This window comes from Peromyscus leucopus, chromosome 3, assembly GCF_004664715.2.
Source record: "Peromyscus leucopus breed LL Stock chromosome 3, UCI_PerLeu_2.1, whole genome shotgun sequence".
In the NCBI taxonomy this organism is placed as follows: domain Eukaryota; kingdom Metazoa; phylum Chordata; class Mammalia; order Rodentia; family Cricetidae; genus Peromyscus; species Peromyscus leucopus.
The window spans coordinates 13,807,337-13,830,821 of NC_051065.1; the positions used below are offsets into that span (position 1 = coordinate 13,807,337).

Genomic DNA, 23,485 nt, shown 5'->3' on the forward strand with positions numbered 1-23,485 from the left:
ACTTAATTTTATTCATTTTAGCTTATGCATGAGTGTTTTGTCTGCATGTGTGTGTGAGTATCACAGGTGCATTTGATGTCCATAGAGGTCAGAAAGTGTATTGGATCCCCTGAATCTGGACTTCTGGGTAGCTCTAAACCACCGCGTAGGTGCTGAGACTAGAACCTGAGTCCTCTGCAAGAGCAACAAGTTCTCTTAACCGCTGGCCATCTCTCTAGCCTCCTTTTCTTAATTTTATCATTTACTAACAATTGAACAAAGGATTTAAGGATAATAATTTGCATGCTTCTTTATAATGCAACTACTAAATGATTATTTCTTAACTGTGTTCATAGATATTCTGCAGTGCTTCCCTCTTTTTCTTGGAGAAACCAGATGTCCAAAGCATAGCTGTGGAAAGCCAGGGATTTTTTGCAGGAATTAAGGTATGTGGCAGTGAGTATGATCTAGAAAGGTTATTTACTGTAAGTTGCCCAGGATGGTTCTTGGGTCTCATCATTGACAGAATCAGAAAGTCTAGACAGAATAATCAGCAATTTTGAGGATTGACTGAGTAATTGTCATGTACAACAAAGCTTTAAGACACATGTGAATGGACTGAATCTGGGGTGTCCTTTGGCTTATGATATCATTGTATCCTGGTAAATTCATCATAAATTGAAAACAGAGTGAGTCAAAAATGCATTTAATGCAACTAAGTTTCTGGCATCATCTTTGCAATAAGCACACCATGGAGTATAGGATGTTGACGCTTTGTGACCTATGGCTGGCTTCTGGGAGCTGTAGATTGCTGCTACTATTTAGTATCATGAGAAAGTATATTGCAGAATATTGCTAGTTTCAGGGAAGACAAAGATTTAAGGTATAATAATTGTACACAAGTCAATTTTGAATTACTTGTGAATGTAAAACTTCACAAGTCAAGCCATCATAATGCACGGACTTGTGGGAAGGAGGAACTAAAGCAATAGCCCAAATCCGAATAAGTTAAAAGCTCTCTTTTCATGAGTCACTCTACCAGATACTCTATTATGTATTATAAGCATGCCACTATTTGGTTATTGTGCATGTTTGAAGACAAGCACCAGATGAAGGGCTAGCACCTGGGACTTAAGCAGATATGACTCACGGTTCTTCTGGGCTTTCTGGACTGCTATAATTGTGCTAACTAAGCAGCATAATTCTTTTGGTTACTGATGGTCTCACTGAATCCAGAGAGTGATGAGTAATTCCAACAGGTAAGCAGAAGTGACAGGAAATCACGATCAGTGGAAGATATTGGGCAGTGTTAAGAGGTGGAAGCTGGAGAGCAACACTGTGGGGACCTTACTCATGGAATTGAGATTGTGTTCTCTTCAGTTCTTGCTCAAGGACAATATAGGAAGTTGGTCAATTGTGAGGACAGGCCTTAGGAATAGGATAAAAACCTTTGTCGAGCTAAAGTCCATGTGCACTTGGACAGAGTCCAGGAAGACTGGGTTACATTGTTAGAACAGCTAGTGATAGGAGAGCAAGCAGAGCTCTGACCCTGAGAATGCAGGAACATTTTGCTCTGCACTGGTAGATATCATTAAATGATGTCAGTGGTCACCCACTGTTTCTAATAAGATGAACAGAGAAATAGCACTAAGAAGCAGTTCTTTTGAGAAACAGCCAAGACTTGATGCTGTGGGGACAACAAAAGATCCCTGCTTCCACACATGACTGCCCTGTGGACTGAAGTGACTCAGGCTGTAGCAGTGCATCTCAGAAATATACCTTAGAAGGCAGACACTCACAAACAAGCTGAGGAGATGGATATTGCAGGTGACAACACCATCTGGATTTATGGATTAAGTAGTACATAAATCACAAAGGCGACATTAAATACTTGAAAATAACCAGGTTCTTCTCTGGCTATGTCAATAACCACCAGTAATTAAGTGGGTGAGGGTGGGAAGCACAACCTCTCTTCCTCCATTCTTCAGACTCAATGATAGTCACCAAGCTGACCAACCTATGTTGAGGAAGCAACTGAGCATAAACTCTGAGTGGTGCTGGAACTCTGTGGATACTACTGCATGTGGCTTATATATTTTTATTGGTTTGATGTTAATTGGCCTTGTTTAGTTAAATAAAACTCAATGGTCAAGTTATTAACAGCTCACTAAGCAGAAGAGGATTTGTCAAGAAAAAATGTTTTCAAATTTGATCTTTAGAAATACATTCTATTTGAACATAACTGACACATAACTTTTCTCCTACTAGTTAAAACCTGAACTGAGCACTATATCAGAAGATGGGAAGGAATACCAGCTGAGGGTAGAGAGTACAATTCCTATTGCTTGCTCTGAATTTAGAGAGCTCGATGAAGGGTGCAAAATCTCACTAAAACTGAGAACCATCGAACAAGGTACCACACCAAAGTTCCTTTTGGCTCATTACATTTCAGATAATAACTGATCCTCATCCTCCTTTATAGAAAATCCATGCACTGTACTCAGATAATAAAATGTTTCATGCTTATATCAAGCAATAGCTCAATTGTGTTAAAGATCTGATGGAAGATTGAGTTGATTGGCAAAGCAGTTCATGGTTTTTCTTCCTGGGCTCAAACATACTATGGAACCACCTTCTCTGTGTTTTCATCTGTCGTCTTTCCTATCCTCCATTTCTTCCTCCTTGCTCATCTCCCTTCTCCTCTGCCTCCCTCTTATTCTTCCCTTTGTCTTGTTTCCAGAGATGGGAGACAACCAGTTCTTTACAGTTTTCCAAGAGTTCAAGAGTATGAAACACGGGTCTCATAATGAATTCTTCACACGTCTCTCCCGGTGTAAGCTTCATGTGGGATCTTTTGTCTTAATATTCTTCCATTTAAATGACTAATCACATGGGAATCATGATGCATGGCCCTCACATCTTAAACTTGGGAAATGAAGTCAGAGAGTGTACCTAAGCCAGACATATTCCACCTTCCACTCAGAGAGCTGGCTAAGGAATTTGTATGTTTCCATTATATTTTATATGTATGGGAAAATATCTTTATAGGAAAATAAACAGGGAAACATTTTCCCCAGGATCTTGAACTGAGCACAGTTAACCTTTATGTGACCACTGTAATTTCATACCTGTAAAATCCATGTGGGTGAAAAGAGGACCACGTTAGGAACTCATTTCTTTCTTTCTTTCTTTCTTTTTCTTTTTTTTTTTTTTTTTTTTTTTTTTTTTTTTGTCTCAGGATGGCTTTTCCATCCTGAATTGGATTTGAAAGCATGCTTCTTTATATCCACTTTGGTAGTGTGTTGTTTCTGTTTACGGGAAGAACAGAAATTATGTAAATCAGCTATGCCTTTTTTTTTGTTTGTTTTGTTTTTTATGATGTGGTTTCTCTGCATAAGAGCTCTGGTTGTCCTGGAACTCACTTTGTAGACCAGGCTAGGCTCAAACTCACAGAGATCCTCCTGCCTCTGCCACTGCCCAACCGCCATACCTCTTTTTAAAGTTCTGTTTTTATTTTCTACTACTGTTTCCTCTCAAAATTCTTTCCCTTTTTCTTTGTTACTTAAGCAAAGAATCATTTTCAGTTTCTGAATATATTCAAACACTTATGAGAAGAAATAAGATTACTCATGACCAAGAGACCCACATCATGTTCTTACTAAATGTATATATTTATATATCAGAACATATATACAGTTTATGTTGATGAAATCATGGTACTATCGTGTTCATTACCTTATCGTACCTGTGTTATTAGTTGCTTTTGGATTTTATTTAGATGCACATCTGTTTGTAGCTTTTTGAAAATAGAAGTATGTATGTATATATGTATACATACACAAAATTAATATTTATCTATAAAGATAAAGTAGAATCAGTGGCTTTGTTTTAATTTAGGCAAACATTACAACATATTTTTCAATTATTTAGGAATAATATTTTAGTCTTAATGTTTCATATTAGTCAAGTAACTATATTTGATTTGTCTATACATTTGCAAAAAGACTTTGAAATTCTTTTTCCCTAAACAGGTAAAGAGCACCTGGGTTTAAATTTGGCGTTATCTTCCTGCCATGTGGACCTTCACCAGAACTCTCCTTGCGACAGTGGAATATGTAGCCATGCTGTGGTGCGCTACACGGCTGTGACAGACTTCTCCCCAGATGGAGACAGAGTTACAGACATCACTGTGGAACCCATAGTCAATGACGATTTCCTGTGGGACAGATACACTCCAGACAGCATCCAGGTTGACTAATCAGAAAAATAACCTTTGTAATTTACGATTTTAAATGATATGTTTGTGCTGCGATTTTTTTATTTAAAAATTATTTGATGGGGCCAAAGAGATGGCTCAAGGGCTAAGTTTACTGTTTTCTTTTCTAGAGGCCTCAAATTTGGTTCCTAGCACCATGTGAGGCAGCTAACAATTGCCTGTGACGGCTCCTTCTGGTCTCTGTCATCACCTGCTCACACTTGGCATATATATATATATATATATATATATATATATATATATATATATATATGTATACGCATACACACTCATTGCATAAATAAATAAATCTTTAAAAATTACTTGATATTTTTTAGTTTTAAAATAATTTCATTTTCAGTAATTATAAAAATTATTTATTGAATATTAATTGCAATTGCAAAATAATTTACTGCATATCACTATCTACATAGCAATATTAATCTTTAAATATATATCTTTCTTCCAAAGATAAAAGTCAAGGACGTCCCATCTGCTTACTGCTATTCATTTACTGACCCACACATAATAACCTTTGATGGCAGGTAATGTCCAGAATCTTTCTTCTTTCAGTGGTCTTTATTTCCTTTAGTTTTGCTATTGTTGTTTTGTTTTAAATGTCACACTCTTTGTTACTTCTTGTCTTTGTCAGTGATTTGTACTTTCATTGGCTTGTTTCTAGACATTGTATTTGTGTTGAATAATTTATCTTAACTCCAGTCTGGGTAAACAGTGTAGACAACAAATGAGCCTGAATTTTTGGATTATTACAAGTGAAGATTTAATGAAGATTATTGCAAATGCACACAATCATTTTTGGCTTGGTCATTTACTTATTTTTGATAATGAGTCAGTTATTTTCATTAAGCATATTTACTATGTTCTATGTTTATATAATGGCAGAATAATCTTTGAGATTTCTGTGAAATGATTAATCTATTAAATTTATCTTAATACTGATTACTTTTAATTGATGACAAAAATACTCATTTAATTTGGGTTTTTTACCATAAAAGCCTTGGTGATTATTTCTGGAATTTAAGTAAAATTGCCAAAGTAATTAAAAAAATCAAAATGATACTGCTTTTAATGTCTGGATGGAAAGATTTAATTTTGGTGATGCTGCTCGTGAGTCTAAGATATTCTTAAGAAAGACAACTCCTTGTCTAGTAAAAAATTGTCTTCATGATACCTGACAGGTGTTCTAAACATATTGTGGTAGTTGTCAGCAAAATGATTTATGAGTGAACAGTTGTAGAACCCTCTGTTATAAAAAGCACTGTACAGACTTCAGAGAGTACTGAAAGGTTGTCAGCACTGATCACTTATGCAGAAATCTTTTATGGCCGTATTTGGAGATTTAGCAGCCCTGGTGAGGAAACCTCAAGAAAGCATAGTGTGATGTATTTAATCTGTGTTCATTCAGTGAGATTAGTTGTGAAATATCCAGGTGACAAGCCTTATTCTGAGTGCTGAGGGTAAGGCAGTGATTGAAGTCAGTAACTCTCTTTGCCCTGGTGCTGAACTTCGGATAGGAGAAGAGATACAGGAACATTATTAACAACAGCAACAGTAATAAAATAGTGTTGCGAGCAAATACATGCCAGGAATTAAAACAGGTAGAGAAGAAGGGATGGAAGTAGAGCTCATGATTTATTAAAGAGTCTGGTTATCAAAAGTCATTAAGTAATGGGCTAGCTGGAGAAACGTTTCCTCGTAAGGAAGACAGCCAAGTGCACGCACACTCAGCAAGCATGCTCTCCTTTAAGAAGGGAGTCTGTTGAGTGGGCAAAGAGAAAGAGAGGTGTGGGGAAGAGTTAAGGTATTTAGGGTCCTGTTGAGTCATTCATGAACACAAATCAGTCTTCAGAGCCATAAAGGTACTGGAAATACAAATTTCTTAGTCTCAGGCCAAAACACATTGATTACTTATACATACATCTAAGAACTATTTAAAATTACATTTATATTGTTATAATATGTTATCCTGATTCTTAATGTACTTGAATTTTGTTCATACTAGGATATATGATAACTTCAAGACTGGAACATTTGTGCTTTATAAGAGTATGTCACGTGATTTTGAAATACATGTACGTCAGTGGGACTGTGGAAGACTTCACTATCCTGTGTCATGTAACTGTGGTTTTGTTGCAAAAGAAGAAGCCGATGTAGTTACTTTTGATATGTGCAGTGGTCAATTACATGAATCTCCACCACATTTATTTGTGAAGAGCCAAGATTCATCATCAAGCAATATCAGAATAACTGAATCTTATTTAGGAAGAAAGATGACGGTATGTGAACAGAGGTCAAAGTTTAATATTAAAAAAAGTTTTCCTTTTATTATATTGGATGAACTTCTGTTCATCTTTAAAAATTAGGCACTATTATGTTTTGATATTAGTTGTTGAAGAAAATAGCACATGAAAGATAATGGATGAATATGATTAAAATATATACGTGTATGAGAATATCTTGCTCACTGGTATGAAAAGGGAAAGAAAATGGCTTTAGATTGACTCATATATTGAAAGAAAACTTCTTTTATAACCTCCTATTCAAAATGGAACACATTTTAAAAATATTTTTGTCATTGACCTTTTTAAAGATACTGTTTCATACCAGTGAACAAGATATTTACATCTTAAGGTCATGCTAACCTTTTTATCTTTCAAAAAGTAAATTCTTGGTAGCTATATTTGAATTTAATTAAAATTTAAATGTGTTATGGTTTTATAACACTTACTGAATAATAATTTACAAACAAAGCATTATTTATCTGAATTCTCTCATCCAAAGCCAAAATGTAAATCAAGAACTAGAAAATCATTTGCTATATGTATAACACAGTAAGTATACAAAACATTTATATATCTGATACATATATAGATGAATTATATATATATATATATATATATATATATATATATATAATCAGTAGACAATTATAAACCAGAATAACATCAAAAGGCACCATGTGTTGTGGCACATACCTGATAGCCCAACACTTTGGAAGCCAAGGGAAGAGAATGGTGAGCTCAAAATGAGCCTGGGTTCCATAGCAAGACTCTGTCTCAAGTAAACAATTAAATAAAAACAAAAAGATAATTCACAAAGGAGTAACACTGAAATATGTCTAAGTGTACAAATAATCAACAAAACCTTGAAATACCGCATCAGTAATTAAATAAATCAAAAGCACGACCTTTCATATAACACTGTCAAGAGTAGGGACAACGGAAAAAGTTACAGCCTTTCTGAGGGACTCTATGTGTGTCATCGGATCAAAAATTTCAACTCTGGGAATTGGTTGTAGTGAAGTAATTAAGGATGTGGTTAACACCAGTGACGTTCATTGCATCTCCCCCTGTAGCGGGGGAGAGTTACAGGTACCCATAGGAGAGTTTAATGAAAGCTAAATAAAATGAGACACGTAGTAGAAAACATTAGGGTCAAGAAAATGAAGGGGTGGGCATTTGTTGATTGCTAGGCAAAAATACAAAATGCAGACTTTGTAATGATTTTAACTATTTCAGTGAGTAGGAATGTAAAGTTTGTTTACTCTTGAAAAGAAATTCCCGTAATGAGTTCACACCATTTTTTTTTTTTTAAATGAAGAGACAAGGAGTATGTTAAAACTAAAAAAGAAACACAGTGATGTGTCTTTAGTGCTCTTAGGAAAAGTCATTTTTGCCAATAATACTTCCAGATGGTTGGCCTCGGGATGTTGTGGGACCAACAGCGGCTCCCAATCAGATGGCACAGGCTGTTGGGGTCGTTTAATCTCTCTCTGCTTGCTCTGTTGCCACTTTCCCAGACCACCATATAACTTGGCTGTTGATTCTGTTTTGCCGGCTGGCAGCAAAAGGAGACTGATCGATCGCTATGAGGACTTGTGTTCCTTTCAAATTACGTTTGTGAGTGTAAATTAACGACTTAGCAATGCAGTTCTATATTGCATTACTACTATCCAAAATGTGACTTTGTTAACGTTGCCCTTACTGGTTTTTACTGTTTCATTCACATAAAACCTCACATTTTAATGATTAAAGAAGTCTCAAACCATTTGTTTCAATGATGTGGTCTTGGGAGATGGCTCCATTGTTAAGAGTGCTGGCTGCTTTTCCAGAGGACCCAGGTTCAATTCCCCACACCTACATGGTGGGTCACAACTGTCTTCAACTCCAGTTTCAGAGGATCTGACACCCTATTTTGCCTGTGAGGGTACTAGGCACACACATGGTGCACAGACATACATGCTGGCAAAACATCCATTCACATAAAAATTAAAATTTAAAAAAAAAATTGAAATTGTGACCAAATTTCAAATCAGCATAATGTAAAAATGAGTTGCTTTGAAATGTAATATTAAATGAAAGTTTTCATGTAAAAAAAAAATCAGTGTTTCATTTTTTGTATGTACGGACAAATGACTCTTGTATCGTTCGTGGCACTCCTCTTAACCGACTGAATTCAGCCTCTTCCATCCTACGGTTGGTGTCTCTGCTTTCAGATTTGGTTTTCCTCCGGAGCATTCATCCGTGCTGACCTCAGTGAGTGGGGTATGAGTATAACGTTCAGGGCCCCTAGTTTAGACTACAGAAACACATTGGGGCTTTGTGGCACCTTCGATGAAAACCCGGAAAACGATTTCCATGACAAAAACGGGATCACAATTGACCATGACGTCAACAATTATATTGCTTTTATCAATGAATGGAGGTGAGAATTAAGCTATTATTCATTCGTTACTGTGTTATTATGAAGTTTAAGCAGTGGGTCACTCAACATTCTGCCTTTTCCACAATATATTAGTGGCTGAAAACATTCATATATTGTTGGTTGTGAGCCTAGCTTTTAACGGCAGAGCTATCCCTCCAGCCCGAAAACATTCTTATTCAAATAACCATCCTGTTTTTCATCTGGAAGGCTTTTACCAGGAAGAAGCATGTTTGACAAAATACCAGCTTCCCGACAGTTTCCAGCGAAACCCTCCTACTGCGGCTGCCTGCTGGGTACCGCCTCGCAGCATCTGCATTCTCACCATCTGGACAGTGGATCTCACTTAGAAATGGCTTCCAGCTGCAAAGACCACCAGCACATCCAGTTCTCTTCCTTGATACCAGACCTAGATATCACCTCTGAATATATCAATTCAGAAGCTCTTGTTAGAAAAATAAGCACTCATGCACCCAAGGAAGAAGATAATTTGAATTTCTTACTACGAGAAGAAGCCCCTACAAACCTAACCAAACTGGAGTTAAGTTTGCGGCATCCTGGGAATGAGACACAAAACCCACTGAAGTATTTCAGTAATGAGAGGCACGCACAGGACCGGGAGATGAAGAATCCACAAAACAGATGGAAACGACAAAACTTGAAGGACTTTCTTCCCATATTTGCTTTCCAGAGTCTCGGACAAGCCAACCTGGAAGAGTTTTCTTATTTTTTCCCCGAGGACCACACCGAGGACAGCCATCAGGAGTTTGTCCCCTCATGGCCCACAGCTTCGGGCCTCACTGAACTGAGCATCTTGGCTCTCTGTCAGCGGACGTTAGCCAACTCCAGCATCGGAAGACTCTGCCTTCCCTTTCTTGGCAGGGCGCTAACGCATGTCGTGAACATGTGTGTGAAGGATGTTCTGTTGAAGGATGATGTGAGCTGGGCAGAAGAAGGAGTGGCCTTGTTAGAGAATGAGTGTGAGAGGCGGGTTTTAGAGGAAGGAAAACACAACATGGAAGAGTATAGGAAGTCAATAGAAGGCATTCTCGAAGTGTTAAAATGCCCCCATCTGTGCAGTGGCAATGGGCAGTGTATGGACTGGGGCTGTGCCTGTTTCCCAGGCTACAGTTCCTATGACTGCAGTGACTCATATGGTAAGCAAATGCTCTGAAACTTTAATGTTGAGGATGACATCTGATACTAAAATGCCCTTGTCTATAGTGTTTATTAAGTCTCTAGTGAAAAGTGTATTAGTTACTACACTTATTTCATCTTATTCAAAGTCAAGGCAGATGTCCCTGTAGCTTCCTGACTGGCACCCTGCCGTTTGGTGGCCTTTTTCTGACAGCTCATGATTCTTTCCAGCTGCTTTCATCTCAGTTGCTGTCCCTTGGAACTGCCAGGCCCACCCAGGAGCAGGGCCTTTGCACACAGTGGATGCTCCTGTCTGTAGAGAATAACCTTTTGCCTAGACCACATGCATATTCAGTATATCTTAAGCACAATTTATTATTGTTTTACTAAGTATACTAATTTGCTTAAAAAATTTTAAGTCAATTTTGGGAGCTCTTTTATCTCAGTATTAACTTTAAAAATTCCTAGTAGTTTTTTTTCTCACGCAACCCCATATTTTTATCTCCTATAATATAGAAAATTTCTTCTTATAATATATAAAATTAATATAAAATTTCTGCAAAACACACATTCCTACATTTTATGTTTTCTCACTTTTTAAACCATCTTTGTCCTTCCAAAAAATTGAAGTTATATGGGGGCTTCATTTGGTTTATTACTGTGCCTCATGTAACGAATACATCGGTCAACAGACATTTGTTACAGTCGTGACAGGATAAACTAATACATTTTTTTTCATGAGGATTTTGAGCCTTCTGAGTCCACATGCTCACAATTTGTCCCCTGAGGCTGGCTGCTTGACTGGTTGAGATCGCTCCAGGACTTAGGCAGGTGGTGAGCTGTTTCACGTGCACACACTCCTTTTAACAAGCAGCTCTCTCTGAGGCAGGTGAGATGTGTTTCCTAAGACCACAGCTAGAAAAAGGGCCACATGAAAGCCAATTAACTCTGAGTGCTAAGAAAAGCCTTCCCTGCCAGTGATTAATAAACTCACAATTATGCTCATTGGACAGTAAAAAATGTGGACAATACTGGAATAGGAGTATATGTACACTTCGATAATTTTTTCTAATACTGAAATAATTTTTGAAATGTAAATATTGTACTGCTGACTGAACTATTTTATTACAGAAGCATATTTTACCTGTAATCCATCTATTTGATACAAACGAATGTGGCCAAACAAAGAGATCTATTTTATGATAGTAATACTTTATTGACATCCACCCTTTATCAATAACAAATATTACTGAAATATTAGTGAAATTTGTGTTTGAGTGTTATCATTTATAACAATGCTTTTATTTTGATGGTTAACAATACCTCTTTAAAAACAAGATTATTAAATGTTTAACTGATTAATTACTATAAATATTATTTTCAGTATATTTTGAAATGTTATTCGACTTATGCTTTTAATTTAGACCTTCAAAATAATGATGCTGTTTTTACTGCAATTCACAAAGCAAGTGCTGTTTATTATCATTTTCTTTTCTAAAGACATAGCTCCTGAAGTTACAGAACTTGAGAATTCTGGATTCTGTGATATTCAGAAGCAGAATTGTGCTACAGTGAGAGTTTTTGGTCAAGGCTTCAAAGAATCGCCTTCCATCAAGTGTGAAGTTACTAAACTGGAGGTATATATGATAAGCACAGGCTGCAGGTGCAATGTTGAAAATGGTTTAATTGTTATTTCTGTAGGTTAATTTTGTCTATTAGCTACCAACATGATCTCAGGGTGTTCGACCCACTAAGAGTTACAGGAAAATGACCAAGCTGCTTCTCCAGAAAAGCTACTCTGTGAACTTTACTAAGTATTTTATATTATTTTTTGAGGTATTGGGTCTTGATTTTCATTCCTGATTAATAAAAACTAAAAGAACATCAAGCTTGTTGTAGGGAAGCATCTTCTTTTCTTGAGCTGTAAACACAATGAGTGGCAACGGTTTTCAGCCATGGTATCTGTCAGGGAGTGCAGGAGATGGCGATGTCTGAACATGCCCTCACAAAGCAGAAACGGGATTATTGTGCTCTTTGTTCACAACTCCTGCACTAGTACTATGAGTCCATCCCCTGTCAGTTGTTTTCAAGGTTACAAAAGCAGAACATTATTCAATTTAAATGTGTTACATCCAATTATACATATTGTTGTGAATTATATGATCTCCCTTTTCTTTTTTAAGTAAAACATTTATTATAAGGCTGTTTTTTGAAATTTGGACAAGTTGAAAGCTTAAAGCAGTCAATCGTATTTTGCATTCTTACCTTATCTCTACATTGATAAAGTGAATAGTGAATCTGATACTGAGAATTTGCTGAAGGAAACAATTGTTGCATATATTTTACTTATCGAGTTATGCATAAGTATGCTCATTACATTATGTTGTTCATAGAACCTCTAGAATTTCATTGTCAGTGAAGTAGATATGTGGCCTGAGCAGATTTGATAATATGAGATCATGCTACCAGTCAATGTTTAATCAGAAGAAAATTTTACAAATGTATATTCTCTTGGAAAGTACATATTATGTTTACTCTTAGATGTGTTTTATGCGTTGTGATTTTTACTTCTCTCCCTTCAAAACATCTGACATGGAATTTTGGAATTCCCTGAACATTATAATGACTTGTAGTAGAAAAGAAAGAAAGAAATTTAGTTGCCAAACCCAAGATTGGCCTACATGGCAAATATTTGTTACATTAAGTTGAATCAATCTCTGCTATGCCTAATTAAAAAAAATTAAATATAGTTACATTACTTCCCTCTTCTCCTATATCCAACCTCTCCTATGTGCCCCTCTCTGGTCCTTCTCAAATTCCTAGTCTCTTATTTTTTAATTACTATTATTACATATCAATCAAATAAGAGTTCATTTAATGTTGCTTGTATGTATACATTTATAAGACTGTCCACTTGGTACTGGAAAAACCAATTAACTAGGCCTAATCTTAACATCTAAACAGAAAACCTGTCCAACGTGGGTTTTAAGGACTTTCTTGATTCACTCTTTATCATGCATAAATTGGCACAATTTAAAAATCCTGCAACTATTTGTTGAAAGCCCCGGGCTTCATCTGTATGAATGACACTATGTTTAAACTAAGCTAATGTCTTCTCCCAGTTTCATTATTTATTACAGGCTAGTTATTGCTTATAAGTGTTCTCAATGGATAGAGTATGCACACATGTCTCTCTGTCATCCATCATCTTCCTATCGTCTATCCATTTATCTGTCTGTCATCTATGTATCTATCATCTACTTTCATCACCTTCATCTATCTAATCTACCATCTTCATGAGCAATGTCTCTAATTCTAATGGGATGGCACAGGGTTCACTCTAGTCTCCTTTCCTTATCTGTGTCTCTTTTCTTTGCAGGTAAAAAACAGTTCTCATCATTCCAATATATAAGCCTATTTTCCATTCTTTGCATATATATACATATAAGTTACATATATACATATATATATATATATATATATATTTCAGATATTTTACCCTCTACCTTTGAACAGTAAATGTATGAAATGATATAATGATATACCAGCTAGTGATGCTCCCAAAATGATGTACACTATTTTCTTTACCTTCCTGTTCATAGCAGTTATGTATTTCATTGTAATACAATTAGTTTGAAAGTTTATATTTGTATTTCTTTTTGAGTTTCCTATACATTCTAGTTGATTTACATTAAAAATATTCAGAGAATATCTGGAATAGATCATAATTCTAATAGTTGGATCTGTATGAAATTTATGTACAGAGAACAGTTCATTTCTTCTCTTCCATATCACCCATTTTCTTCCATTGTCTGTTTTATTGTCCTGAGTAATGGGTTCCCATTATCTCTTATTTTTATACTGTTCTCTCTATATACTGACATATGTGTCCACTGCCATTTTCTGGGTAACCCTTACTATATTTCTTTTGCACAAAGACACACATACACATTTCTTGTTTTATGTAGAGAATAGACTATTACCACTTACAGCTCTTTTCTGCTGTTATAGTAGCAATTTTAAACAAGCCTTGGTCTAGAAATTCAGCCACCTGAGCCACCATTTTCTTCATTGTTTCCTCTAAAAGCCAAACCCAGCTTTTAAGCTGCTGATGCACAGGATTAAGTCCAACCAGCAACCCTGTGAGGGGATGGCTTTCTAACCTAGCTCTTGTCTAATTTTGTGGGCATCTTAGACATCCCCCTCATCCTCTTCATGCTCTACTACAGACCATGGAGTTTTACACCTTTTTGCTTTTCAAATGCTGATCTCTCCAGCCATGTTGGATTTCTCTTTATCCTTCGGGAAGAAATATATAACCTCCATCTTCTGTTGTCTTCCTTGACCAGATTAGACTTGGTGCTTTTGTATTAAACCTCAGTTTCAGTTATCACAACAAAATGATATATTCTATGTCTTTTCTGTTGTGTTTTCCCTCATCAGAACACCAACAGCTAGTGTGTATATGTGTATAGGACTGGCCACATAGGATTGGATGGATATCATTTAGGTACAGTGCAAATGTATGAAATTCTCAAAAATTAAAATAGTTAAAAAGAATATTCTCAGCACATAATAAACATTCACAAAATATTGAATATAAAGGATGTAGAACCATATTTATTTATAACTTTGGGTCTACCTTTTCATAGAGGAGTAGAATTCGTATCTTAAGGACCAGTCATTGGCTGCAGACTGATTTCACACAGGAAAACAAGAGATCCTACATTCTTTAAGCATAGCTATAATGATAGCCTTGAGACATTCCTTTCTTTCCTCCTCTGCTAGAGGAACCCACTGACAGATCTGCTTTAACGGACTGCTCCTCCTTGACTATAGATATCTGCACAACTTTAGTCTGTCAATCACCAAGTCTTCAAAGCTCGGTAGACTCTGTTCTACACAAACTGTAGTGATGTCTCTGCCCTTGCCCTTTCTTGTTGACCTACAATGCTGAGGCACTATCGAGTTGTATGACCAATGCTACATGTTTGAAAATCGTTGTTCAGTCAGAATATATTTTTATAAATATGAATTCAGATGTTGTCAACACAATATATCCTTTTAGTTTTCAATATAGTTATCAGTGCTCAGAAAATTATTCTGCCTCTTCCTTTTCACACTCCAAGACATTTTACAGTACATTAAATAATACCCAAAGTGTAACTTAAGCATGACATCCCACTGTTATTAAGTAAGATAAACTGGCTAGAATTCTACTCAAATGACAAAAGCTAGATTAAGCAAAATGAAACATTTTACTGAGGAGAGTATATTTCTTAGAGAATTAAAGAAAATAATGTGGTTGAATCCTCAGGGGAAAAAATCTTTAACTTGGGATGTGGATGTCATGAAAAAATAGTGTGTACACAATTATATATGTGCACATCTGATTTTCGTCCTATTATTCTTTGTAGACTTTATTTTAAAGCTAAAAAATTTTCAAATAGTTGAAGCACTGATGCAACTTAGCTGTTCCTCTGGACCCTTCAATGATCATATAACAGCATGAAAGCCCAGTGGGTACCAACTGGAGACACGTTCCAGGGGGATGAATGTGGGAACTCTCAGAAAAGAAACTCTGACACGGAAAATCCGTCTACCATGTGTCAGCTATGCATTCCACTACTTTCCCTCTTGTTCTGAAATCCATTATTCATGACCAACCTTGGCAATTTTTTTGGATAGAATCTATCAGTAATGTATGCTTTGAGAGAGGGTTTTTTATTACCAAATTATGTATATTTTTACCACTTTAATGTGATTTTAAAAAATTATTTATCCCATCATATGGTATAGATATTTTACAATTTGTAAGTTGGTTATATATAATTTAGTAACACAAGGACATCACAACGTAGAAGTAGTTAATTGACTTTCCATTATATCTTCAGTATAATGACAGTAAGTGGGTGCTCGGAGCAAGTGTCTACACACAGACAGTCTTTCAAGACAGCAGAATGGTTGATTGTCACCTGCCCACAGATGGCCAGCATTCTAATACCATGGATCTGATGGGGGAGAAATCCTTTGCAAAGTTTCAATTAAAGGTAACAAATAAAAGATATCATTTCATGCATAAACAAAATTTCATGGTGAATTGATGAGGCAATGTTTAGGAGAAATAATCTTATTGTAAAACTATATTTCACAGGTATCTAATGATGGTTATGCATTTAGTAATCCCAAGATAATGATCATATATAATGGTGCTTGTCAAGTTTGTGACCCCTATGAAAATGACTCATGCATCATGAAGGTATGTTTCTTATTTTCATACCATATAACACATATATTCACATGTCTTTGGCATATTGCTGTACTTTTCCAACCTTATGCTAGAATGACATGGACAAATTCTTACCTCACATTTGTGTTAGTCTAATTAAAATTAATCATCTTCCTGTAACTCTTGTTGATGTAGCTAGGAAGATGTTTCTCCCTTTAACATTTTAAAGTGGCAGAATATTTTCTACCTGAAGCATTGATGGAGAATCTATGTAAAAGTAGAAGATAGTTTAATTCTATCACTTGGGAGATGGAGGCAGGAAGATCAGAATTTTGAGGATGTCCCATCATGGAGGACAACCTGCTATGTGAGACCCAGCCCCTCTTCTCTGTACCCCTCCCAAACAATCAGAGAAGAGAGTTCATATTGGATCATTCACTCATGTGATCCTATGTACCTTGTTTCCTCTGTAGTAATAGTATTTTTCTCAGTAAGATTTGCCCTTGTGATTAACTAGTCCTTTTTGTAGGAAGTGGTTTGTATTTGAAAAGGGTTTATAAAATGTATCTAATACTTTTAGAAAAAGCCATATTGTTTTTGCTTGTTTGAGCTGGTTTTATTTTTTTCTTTGGTTACCTAGAAGGCTTCCTCACATGAAAACTGATGACTTGATGAGCACAATGGATCTAATATCATTTGACTCTTCAAAATCAAAGAACATAAAACAAGTATCCACACATACACATATGAAAATAAAACAATCTGTACACTTTATTATTTCATGATATAAGCATTCAGATTATGTCAACAAGAAATTGTGTTGTAGAAGAGTGATTTTTTTATTTTCTCTGGAATATTTTGTTTCTGCTAGTTTAAAAAAATTTTTAATGATGACTTTCAAGATTGTCATGGTCTCTCAGCTATTTCGTCTATTTTGTACCTCATTGTAAGTGGTATCAAAAGAGTTGTTACAAAATGAGCAAAAATGATAAATAAATGTGAATCTTCTGAGTGAGTTGAGGAACTGGTGCATTCCGCTGATTTCTCCCTGGCAGCATCTCTTTCAGGGATGTTTTATAACTGTATCTATTATGAAGTGCAAGTAATTATATCATGAATCTGGGCTAGTAGTGGAATTCAAAGGACAGAATAGGCAACAAAGGGAAACAGAAGATATCTATAAATTAATGTCATTCTTCCAGATGTACAGGAAAAGGCCACTTTTATTAATAAAACACTGCCAGGGAGGGCTGGGCTGATAGATATGGTGGCTATACTCCGTTTGTTACTCAGAAGCCATGCGATAGTATTTCATGGCTTACCTGCATTTTCCTATTCCTCCAAATTAATCAGTTACATTGCTTTTTATGTAAAATTAATAATTTGTTTTCAAAGACATATTCATGTTGTTTATAAAAACTCCTTCCAAATCCAAATATATACATTGCTGTCTTTCTGTTTCTAGTTTCTGTGTATTAGACATAAGGATGTCTTGTTGACATTTTCTTTTTTTCAAATTCCACTAGGATAATGTTTGTGTTATTGATGGTCTCTGCTACACTGAAGGCGATAAAAACTCTACCAGCTCTTGTTTGATTTGTAGACCCCAAATATCAAATTCTACTTGGTCATTTTTAGACAGTAAGTTCTTCTTTATTACTTCAACTATTTCTTGTACAAAAGTTTTAAGGTGATTCTAAGCCATAACTGATACTAATGTATTTCAGATAGATGAACAATTTATTTAATTTAGCTCTAATTACTTTATAAGTTTCTTTGCTTTAAGAAAAAAAAAAGACAGGAATATGTTTTAATACATGGCCCCAAACACCAAATAACAATATTTTGGTTAACAACAGGCTTCACATGTGTTCATATCACCAAGTGGTTTCATAGATGTCTTAATTTGTGACTATATACTACATGATGATACCATCATAAAACTGGTTAACAATGTATTTCTTAGAACTTGTTCTAATGTTAAATGATACATGGCTACATATAATTTATATTATCATACTGAAATAGATTATAAGATATATATTCTAACATTTAATAGTGAAACGATATTTGAACTGTTCATGGAAGAAATAAATGGGAATTCTTAATTCAGGTACACATCATTTTCTAAATCTAGCTTTACTCTGTTCAGTTTTATGACAAAGAATTCAGCTATTTCATCTCCAACAGACATGAATTTATCATTTTTTATTTATGGTATTTATACTCAGTACTCAATAAAGTGCCTTTTAGTACTCTTCTTCTGTGATTCTATGAATATAATCCTGTGTATAGATGAATTTTCATTCAAATGGTACCACAAAGTGTGGTCACATGACATAACTTCTTCACTTTCCCAAGTACTACAGTGATTTCATATGAGTGTCTGAATTTCGTCCTCATGTGCTGATCAGGTGCTATTAGTTACATGGATTAGTAAGTAAGATGCAGCAAGACACAATTCTCAGAGACTGTATAACTTTTTCTATATAAAACTATATTTACACGGTAGTTTGCAATATACATGCCATTTTATATGTAAACTCCATTGCTTTGTTAGATAACTGTCCCTATTCACTGTTTAGGAACAAGATTTACAGAATACTAGCCAAAGCAAATGAAGGTTTAAGGAAAAATGATGAGAGATAAAGAAAATGGAGACTACCTTCTGAGTTGGAGTCTGTCTTTTAATGGCTATAATACGATAGATTTGTGAGTAAGCCATAGCGTTCAATGATATGAGGAGTCATAAGCCTCATGTGGAAGAGGAGGAAAATAAGATCACTAGTGAGGCTGCTTTTAAAGATATACAGGTATAGATTGGGAGCTGGAACTGGGGTCTCCTGGCATCAATGCATTCTGTGTACACATAATGCACTTGCAGCCCAGATGCCGTAGTGAAGTTGGTTTTCTTACTCGTGTTTAACTAGAAGGCAAGGGAAGCACACATGTTAAAATATAAGACAGTATAAATTATGTTTTGGAATATTTTCTGCATATAAATGAAACATCCCCTATTCCTGACACAGCTTCACTAGGGTGTGAGCTTGGCCACTGGAAGAGGCTCATAGGAACAGGAATTTGGTCTGACTGTTCCCTACCAATTGTTACAAGTGGGGAAGTATGTAGAATAAAGAAACCTTAAGGATGTGGATGGAGGGGTATAATCACAGAAGTAATGGGAGGTGCCAAGGAAGAAAGTGAGGCTGAAAGAGCAAGTATGCACAGATAGAGTGAGAGAGTCTGAGAGTGCCCAGGCTCCCCAAGAAGTGGAATGGTCAACACAGCTATTTAAGACAAAAGAGGAGTGTCTCCAACACAGAGTGCAACGCTGCTGTATGTTTTATGCAGTGTCCAAAATATTTACAGATTTGCTTGACAAAATTGACCCTGAACCTGTCAGTTACTTTTACATTTACACTGAATGGATTAACATTTAAATAACAACAACAACAAAGCAGCTAATAGAAATTTAAGCAGAATTAAGTCCTTATTAGACACTTGTCCCTATGGGAACTATCAGAATCATGCTTCTTTCCCTTCCTACTTACTTTGGTACAGACAACCAGCCTCCTGTGATTCAAGCACTGCAAGACAAATTACAGGCATTTTATGGAGAAGACTTTGAGTACCAGTTCATGGCCTGGGATCCAGAAGGCTCTGAGATACATTTTACACTGGATTCTGGTCCTGATGGGGCAAGCGTTTCCTCCAAAGGACTTCTTACATGGAAAACAGAGTCACTGACTCCTCAGAGATTCACTCTCCATCTTAAGGATGACTGTGAGGCTGAAACTACAGTCACAATTGAGGTCATAGCTTATAATTATCTAAATGTCACTGGCTCTTTTATAAATGCAACCACTTCATTTTAAATCCAAGCACAAGTCACGGTCTTAATGTCAAAGAGCAATGAAGTCATTAAATGTTCCATGTTTGATTCTTGTGTGTAGCAGCATAGCACCTTAGCAACAGTCATAATCATAGAGACAGACAGATACATGAGTGCTGACTGTCTTCAGCATTTCTGATTTTGTTTCCTAGTATTCAGTTTGCATTATAGAAGTTGATCCTTCTATCCGTGGGGTATGGTGTTACATACCTAAAAAATCTGTACTTGGAAGGCTGAGGAAGGACTATAAGTCACAGGCCACTTGGAACCAAATAGAATCTATTTTAAAAATTAGAAAACAAAAATAAGTTATTCTACTTGAAATATTTTAAGTACATATATTTGAATTGTGTTCTTGAGAGTGGATATAATTTTTTAAACAAGCATTTTGCAGATATATAATTTGATTATACAAATACACAAGCCCTTATGCCTGTCATGATTTCACTTGGTATTAACTAAACATAATTTTATTCAAAATAAAGCATTTACTATTTGTCTTTTGCAGGTAACTGTGAAGTCTTGTGACTGCTTGAATGGTGGCTCATGTGTGTCTGATAGGAAATTTCCTCCAGGAGGTGGAGAATACCTGTGTGTCTGTTTGCCTGGTTTCTATGGTGGTCTTTGCGAAGTTGATGCCAGTGGGTGCCAGTCAAACCCTTGTGGTCTTGGCATATGTATTAGTAACTTAAACAGTTACTCTTGTGACTGTCCTTCTGGGCTAACAGGTTGGTATGGGTTCATTATGAACCAAATGAGAACGTGAATTAATTAAAAGGGAAAGCTTCTTGGAATATTATTTGTGGAATCATGAAAATTTACATTCTTAAGATTTTGATGCATATTTTTAAAGGTCTGGCAAAAAGTATCACAGATGAATACACTGATTATATATTGATTATTTGTAATTGTTTAATTATAATTTATTTAATTATTTTCAATTACTTTTACATACTTTTGCTTTTATATATTCTTGTAATTTTGTCCAATTTTTAAATCTAACAGCAATCAAGGAACTCTATTGCATGTCTATAATAATTGTTACATCTATTTTGAAATAAAAATACATTTAAATGTATTGATATTGAAATATGACATAGATCAGGGAACCCTGTGGACAAGAGGTAGGAATGTGGAAGCCAGAGGGAATGGAGGACATCAGGAGAATGAGGTCCTCTAAATCAACTGAGCAATGTTCATATGAACTTACAGAGACTAAAGCAGAAAGAATGGAATCTACACTGGTCTGCACTAAGTCCCCTGAATATATATAATAGCTTTCAGTTTAGTATTTTTATGGGATTTCTGAATGTATGAATGATTGGATCTCTGATTCCTGTGCCTTCTTTTAGGGGATCATTTCCTTCTGTTGGCTTGTCTTGTCCAACTTCAATGTGATGATTTTTGTTTTATCATACTGTATTTTATTTTGTTAAAAAGAGAAACATTTACATATATATCATAGAATAACAAAAAATATTTCAGGGAGAAAACAAATATTATCACATAAGGAATTCTTTATTACTAATTTACTAACTTAGAAATATCATGGGTTAAATCAGAGTTGAAAACAAATGAAATGCTAGCTTACTCACTAATTCATGACTTGTCCTAAAATGTCTGGTTCTAAAAATAAACATATAAAAAATAAGCCTTTATGCTGTGAGATAATGCTTTTGCACACTGGTTTAATAAAACACTGACTGGCCAGTAGCCAGGCAGAAAGTATAGGCAAGGCAAGCAGATAAGGAGAATTCTGGGAAGAGGAAAGGCTGAGTCAGGAGTCTCCAGCCAGACACAGAGGAAGAAAGATGACAAGGCAGAACTGAGAAAAGGTACCAAGCCATGTGGCTAAATATAGCTAAGAATTATGGGTTTAAATGAAAGAGCTAATCAGTAATAAGCCTAAGCTAATAGCCAAGCAGTTATAAATAATATTAAGCCTCTGAGTGATTATTTTATAAAAGGCTGTGGGACTGTGAGTGAGAGATTTGTCCTGACCATGGGCCAGGCGGGATACAGGAAAACTTCCAACTACATTTGGTGCCCAATGTTGGGCGTCAATTTTAAACTAATTTCTAAATGGTCTTATTAAATAAAAACATAGTGGGGAAAGCCTTAGAGAGATCAGAGAAAGAGATAAAGTCACCAGCCAACTTTAACTCATCAACTCTGCAGCTTTCAAATGCAAGTTACTTCCTGTCTTACCCACGCACATATGCCTTGCTGTTCTGCCATTTGATTTGCTCTCTGTCCAGCTATATCACTTCCTCTTCCTACACAACTCTATTACTTTCTGTCTGTCTATACAGACCTCTAGACCTGCATGGTTAACTAGTGTTGGAATTAAGGTATGTGTCACCGCACTTGGCTCTGTTTCCAGTGTGGCCTTGAACACACAGAGATCCTCCCTTCTAAGTGATAGAATTAAGGTCATGTGCTACCATTGCCTGACTTCTTTGTTTGTTTAGGTTGTTGGTTACAAATTGTTATTGGTCATAGTCAGTCTCTTTCTAAAAGAAGAAAGGGGATACGATGTAGAAATATAGGATATAGATATGATAGGATGAAAGGTTAGATTATTGAACCTACTTTTAAAGAGCAACAACTTGTCTAAAATTGTTTTACAGTGCCATGGATTTTAGTTTATTGATACAAATTAAAGTTAGTTTTGTTATACTGTATGTATATTTCTACTCTTGTTTAAGGTAGAATGTTTGTGTGACTCATTTGAAATCATAATGTATAATTAAGAAATACAGATTAACAATTAGTCATCCATGATAATCAAACTTATAGTTATGTTTCTTAAGTTTTCTAGATATACATAGATATATTTCAATTAGGTAGGTAATTTTCAAACACTTCAAAGACCTACAGAATATGGCATTTAAAATGTTTTTAAAACTTAGGCTTTCTGGCCAGTGAGACTTATCTCCTCCTGGCAGTACTGATTTACTTCAAAGAGGAAGATGGCTATCAAAGATACTCTGTATGAAGTTTATCTTCTTGGCAAAAATAGCCATTTGGGCAAAAAGCTGCTCTTGCCTGGACTGCTGATAATATGTTGTATACAGAGAGAAGCAACTGAGAGACTCTAGGTATATAGCTGAAGATGGATGCCCCAACATTGAAGAGGAACTTTGGATGACTGTTCAGGCAGGCAGCTGTCTGTCATTTCCAGAATTTTGGAAATTGCTTACAATGCATTTCCTGTTTACTTAGGTCATATTGTATCCTTCTGGGATCTTTGATGTAGTTGATGAACTAT

The 23,485-nt window shown here is 35.7% G+C and overlaps 1 protein-coding gene across 1 annotated transcript in view; it reads left to right on the forward strand.

Annotated features, from left to right (window-relative positions):
• The window catches only part of Vwde (von Willebrand factor D and EGF domains), a 67,739-nt gene that overhangs the window by 22,642 nt on the left and 21,612 nt on the right, over positions 1–23,485 (forward strand). The window contains exons 6-18 of the mRNA XM_028894658.1: positions 336–425; positions 2,248–2,392; positions 4,011–4,228; positions 4,706–4,779; positions 6,258–6,531; positions 8,751–8,959; positions 9,167–10,113; positions 11,594–11,730; positions 15,988–16,143; positions 16,248–16,352; positions 17,849–17,963; positions 19,884–20,134; positions 20,723–20,942. Coding sequence (XP_028750491.1) covers positions 336–425; positions 2,248–2,392; positions 4,011–4,228; positions 4,706–4,779; positions 6,258–6,531; positions 8,751–8,959; positions 9,167–10,113; positions 11,594–11,730; positions 15,988–16,143; positions 16,248–16,352; positions 17,849–17,963; positions 19,884–20,134; positions 20,723–20,942 — 2,941 coding nt within the window. The remainder of the gene's footprint in view (positions 1–335; positions 426–2,247; positions 2,393–4,010; positions 4,229–4,705; positions 4,780–6,257; positions 6,532–8,750; positions 8,960–9,166; positions 10,114–11,593; positions 11,731–15,987; positions 16,144–16,247; positions 16,353–17,848; positions 17,964–19,883; positions 20,135–20,722; positions 20,943–23,485) is intronic.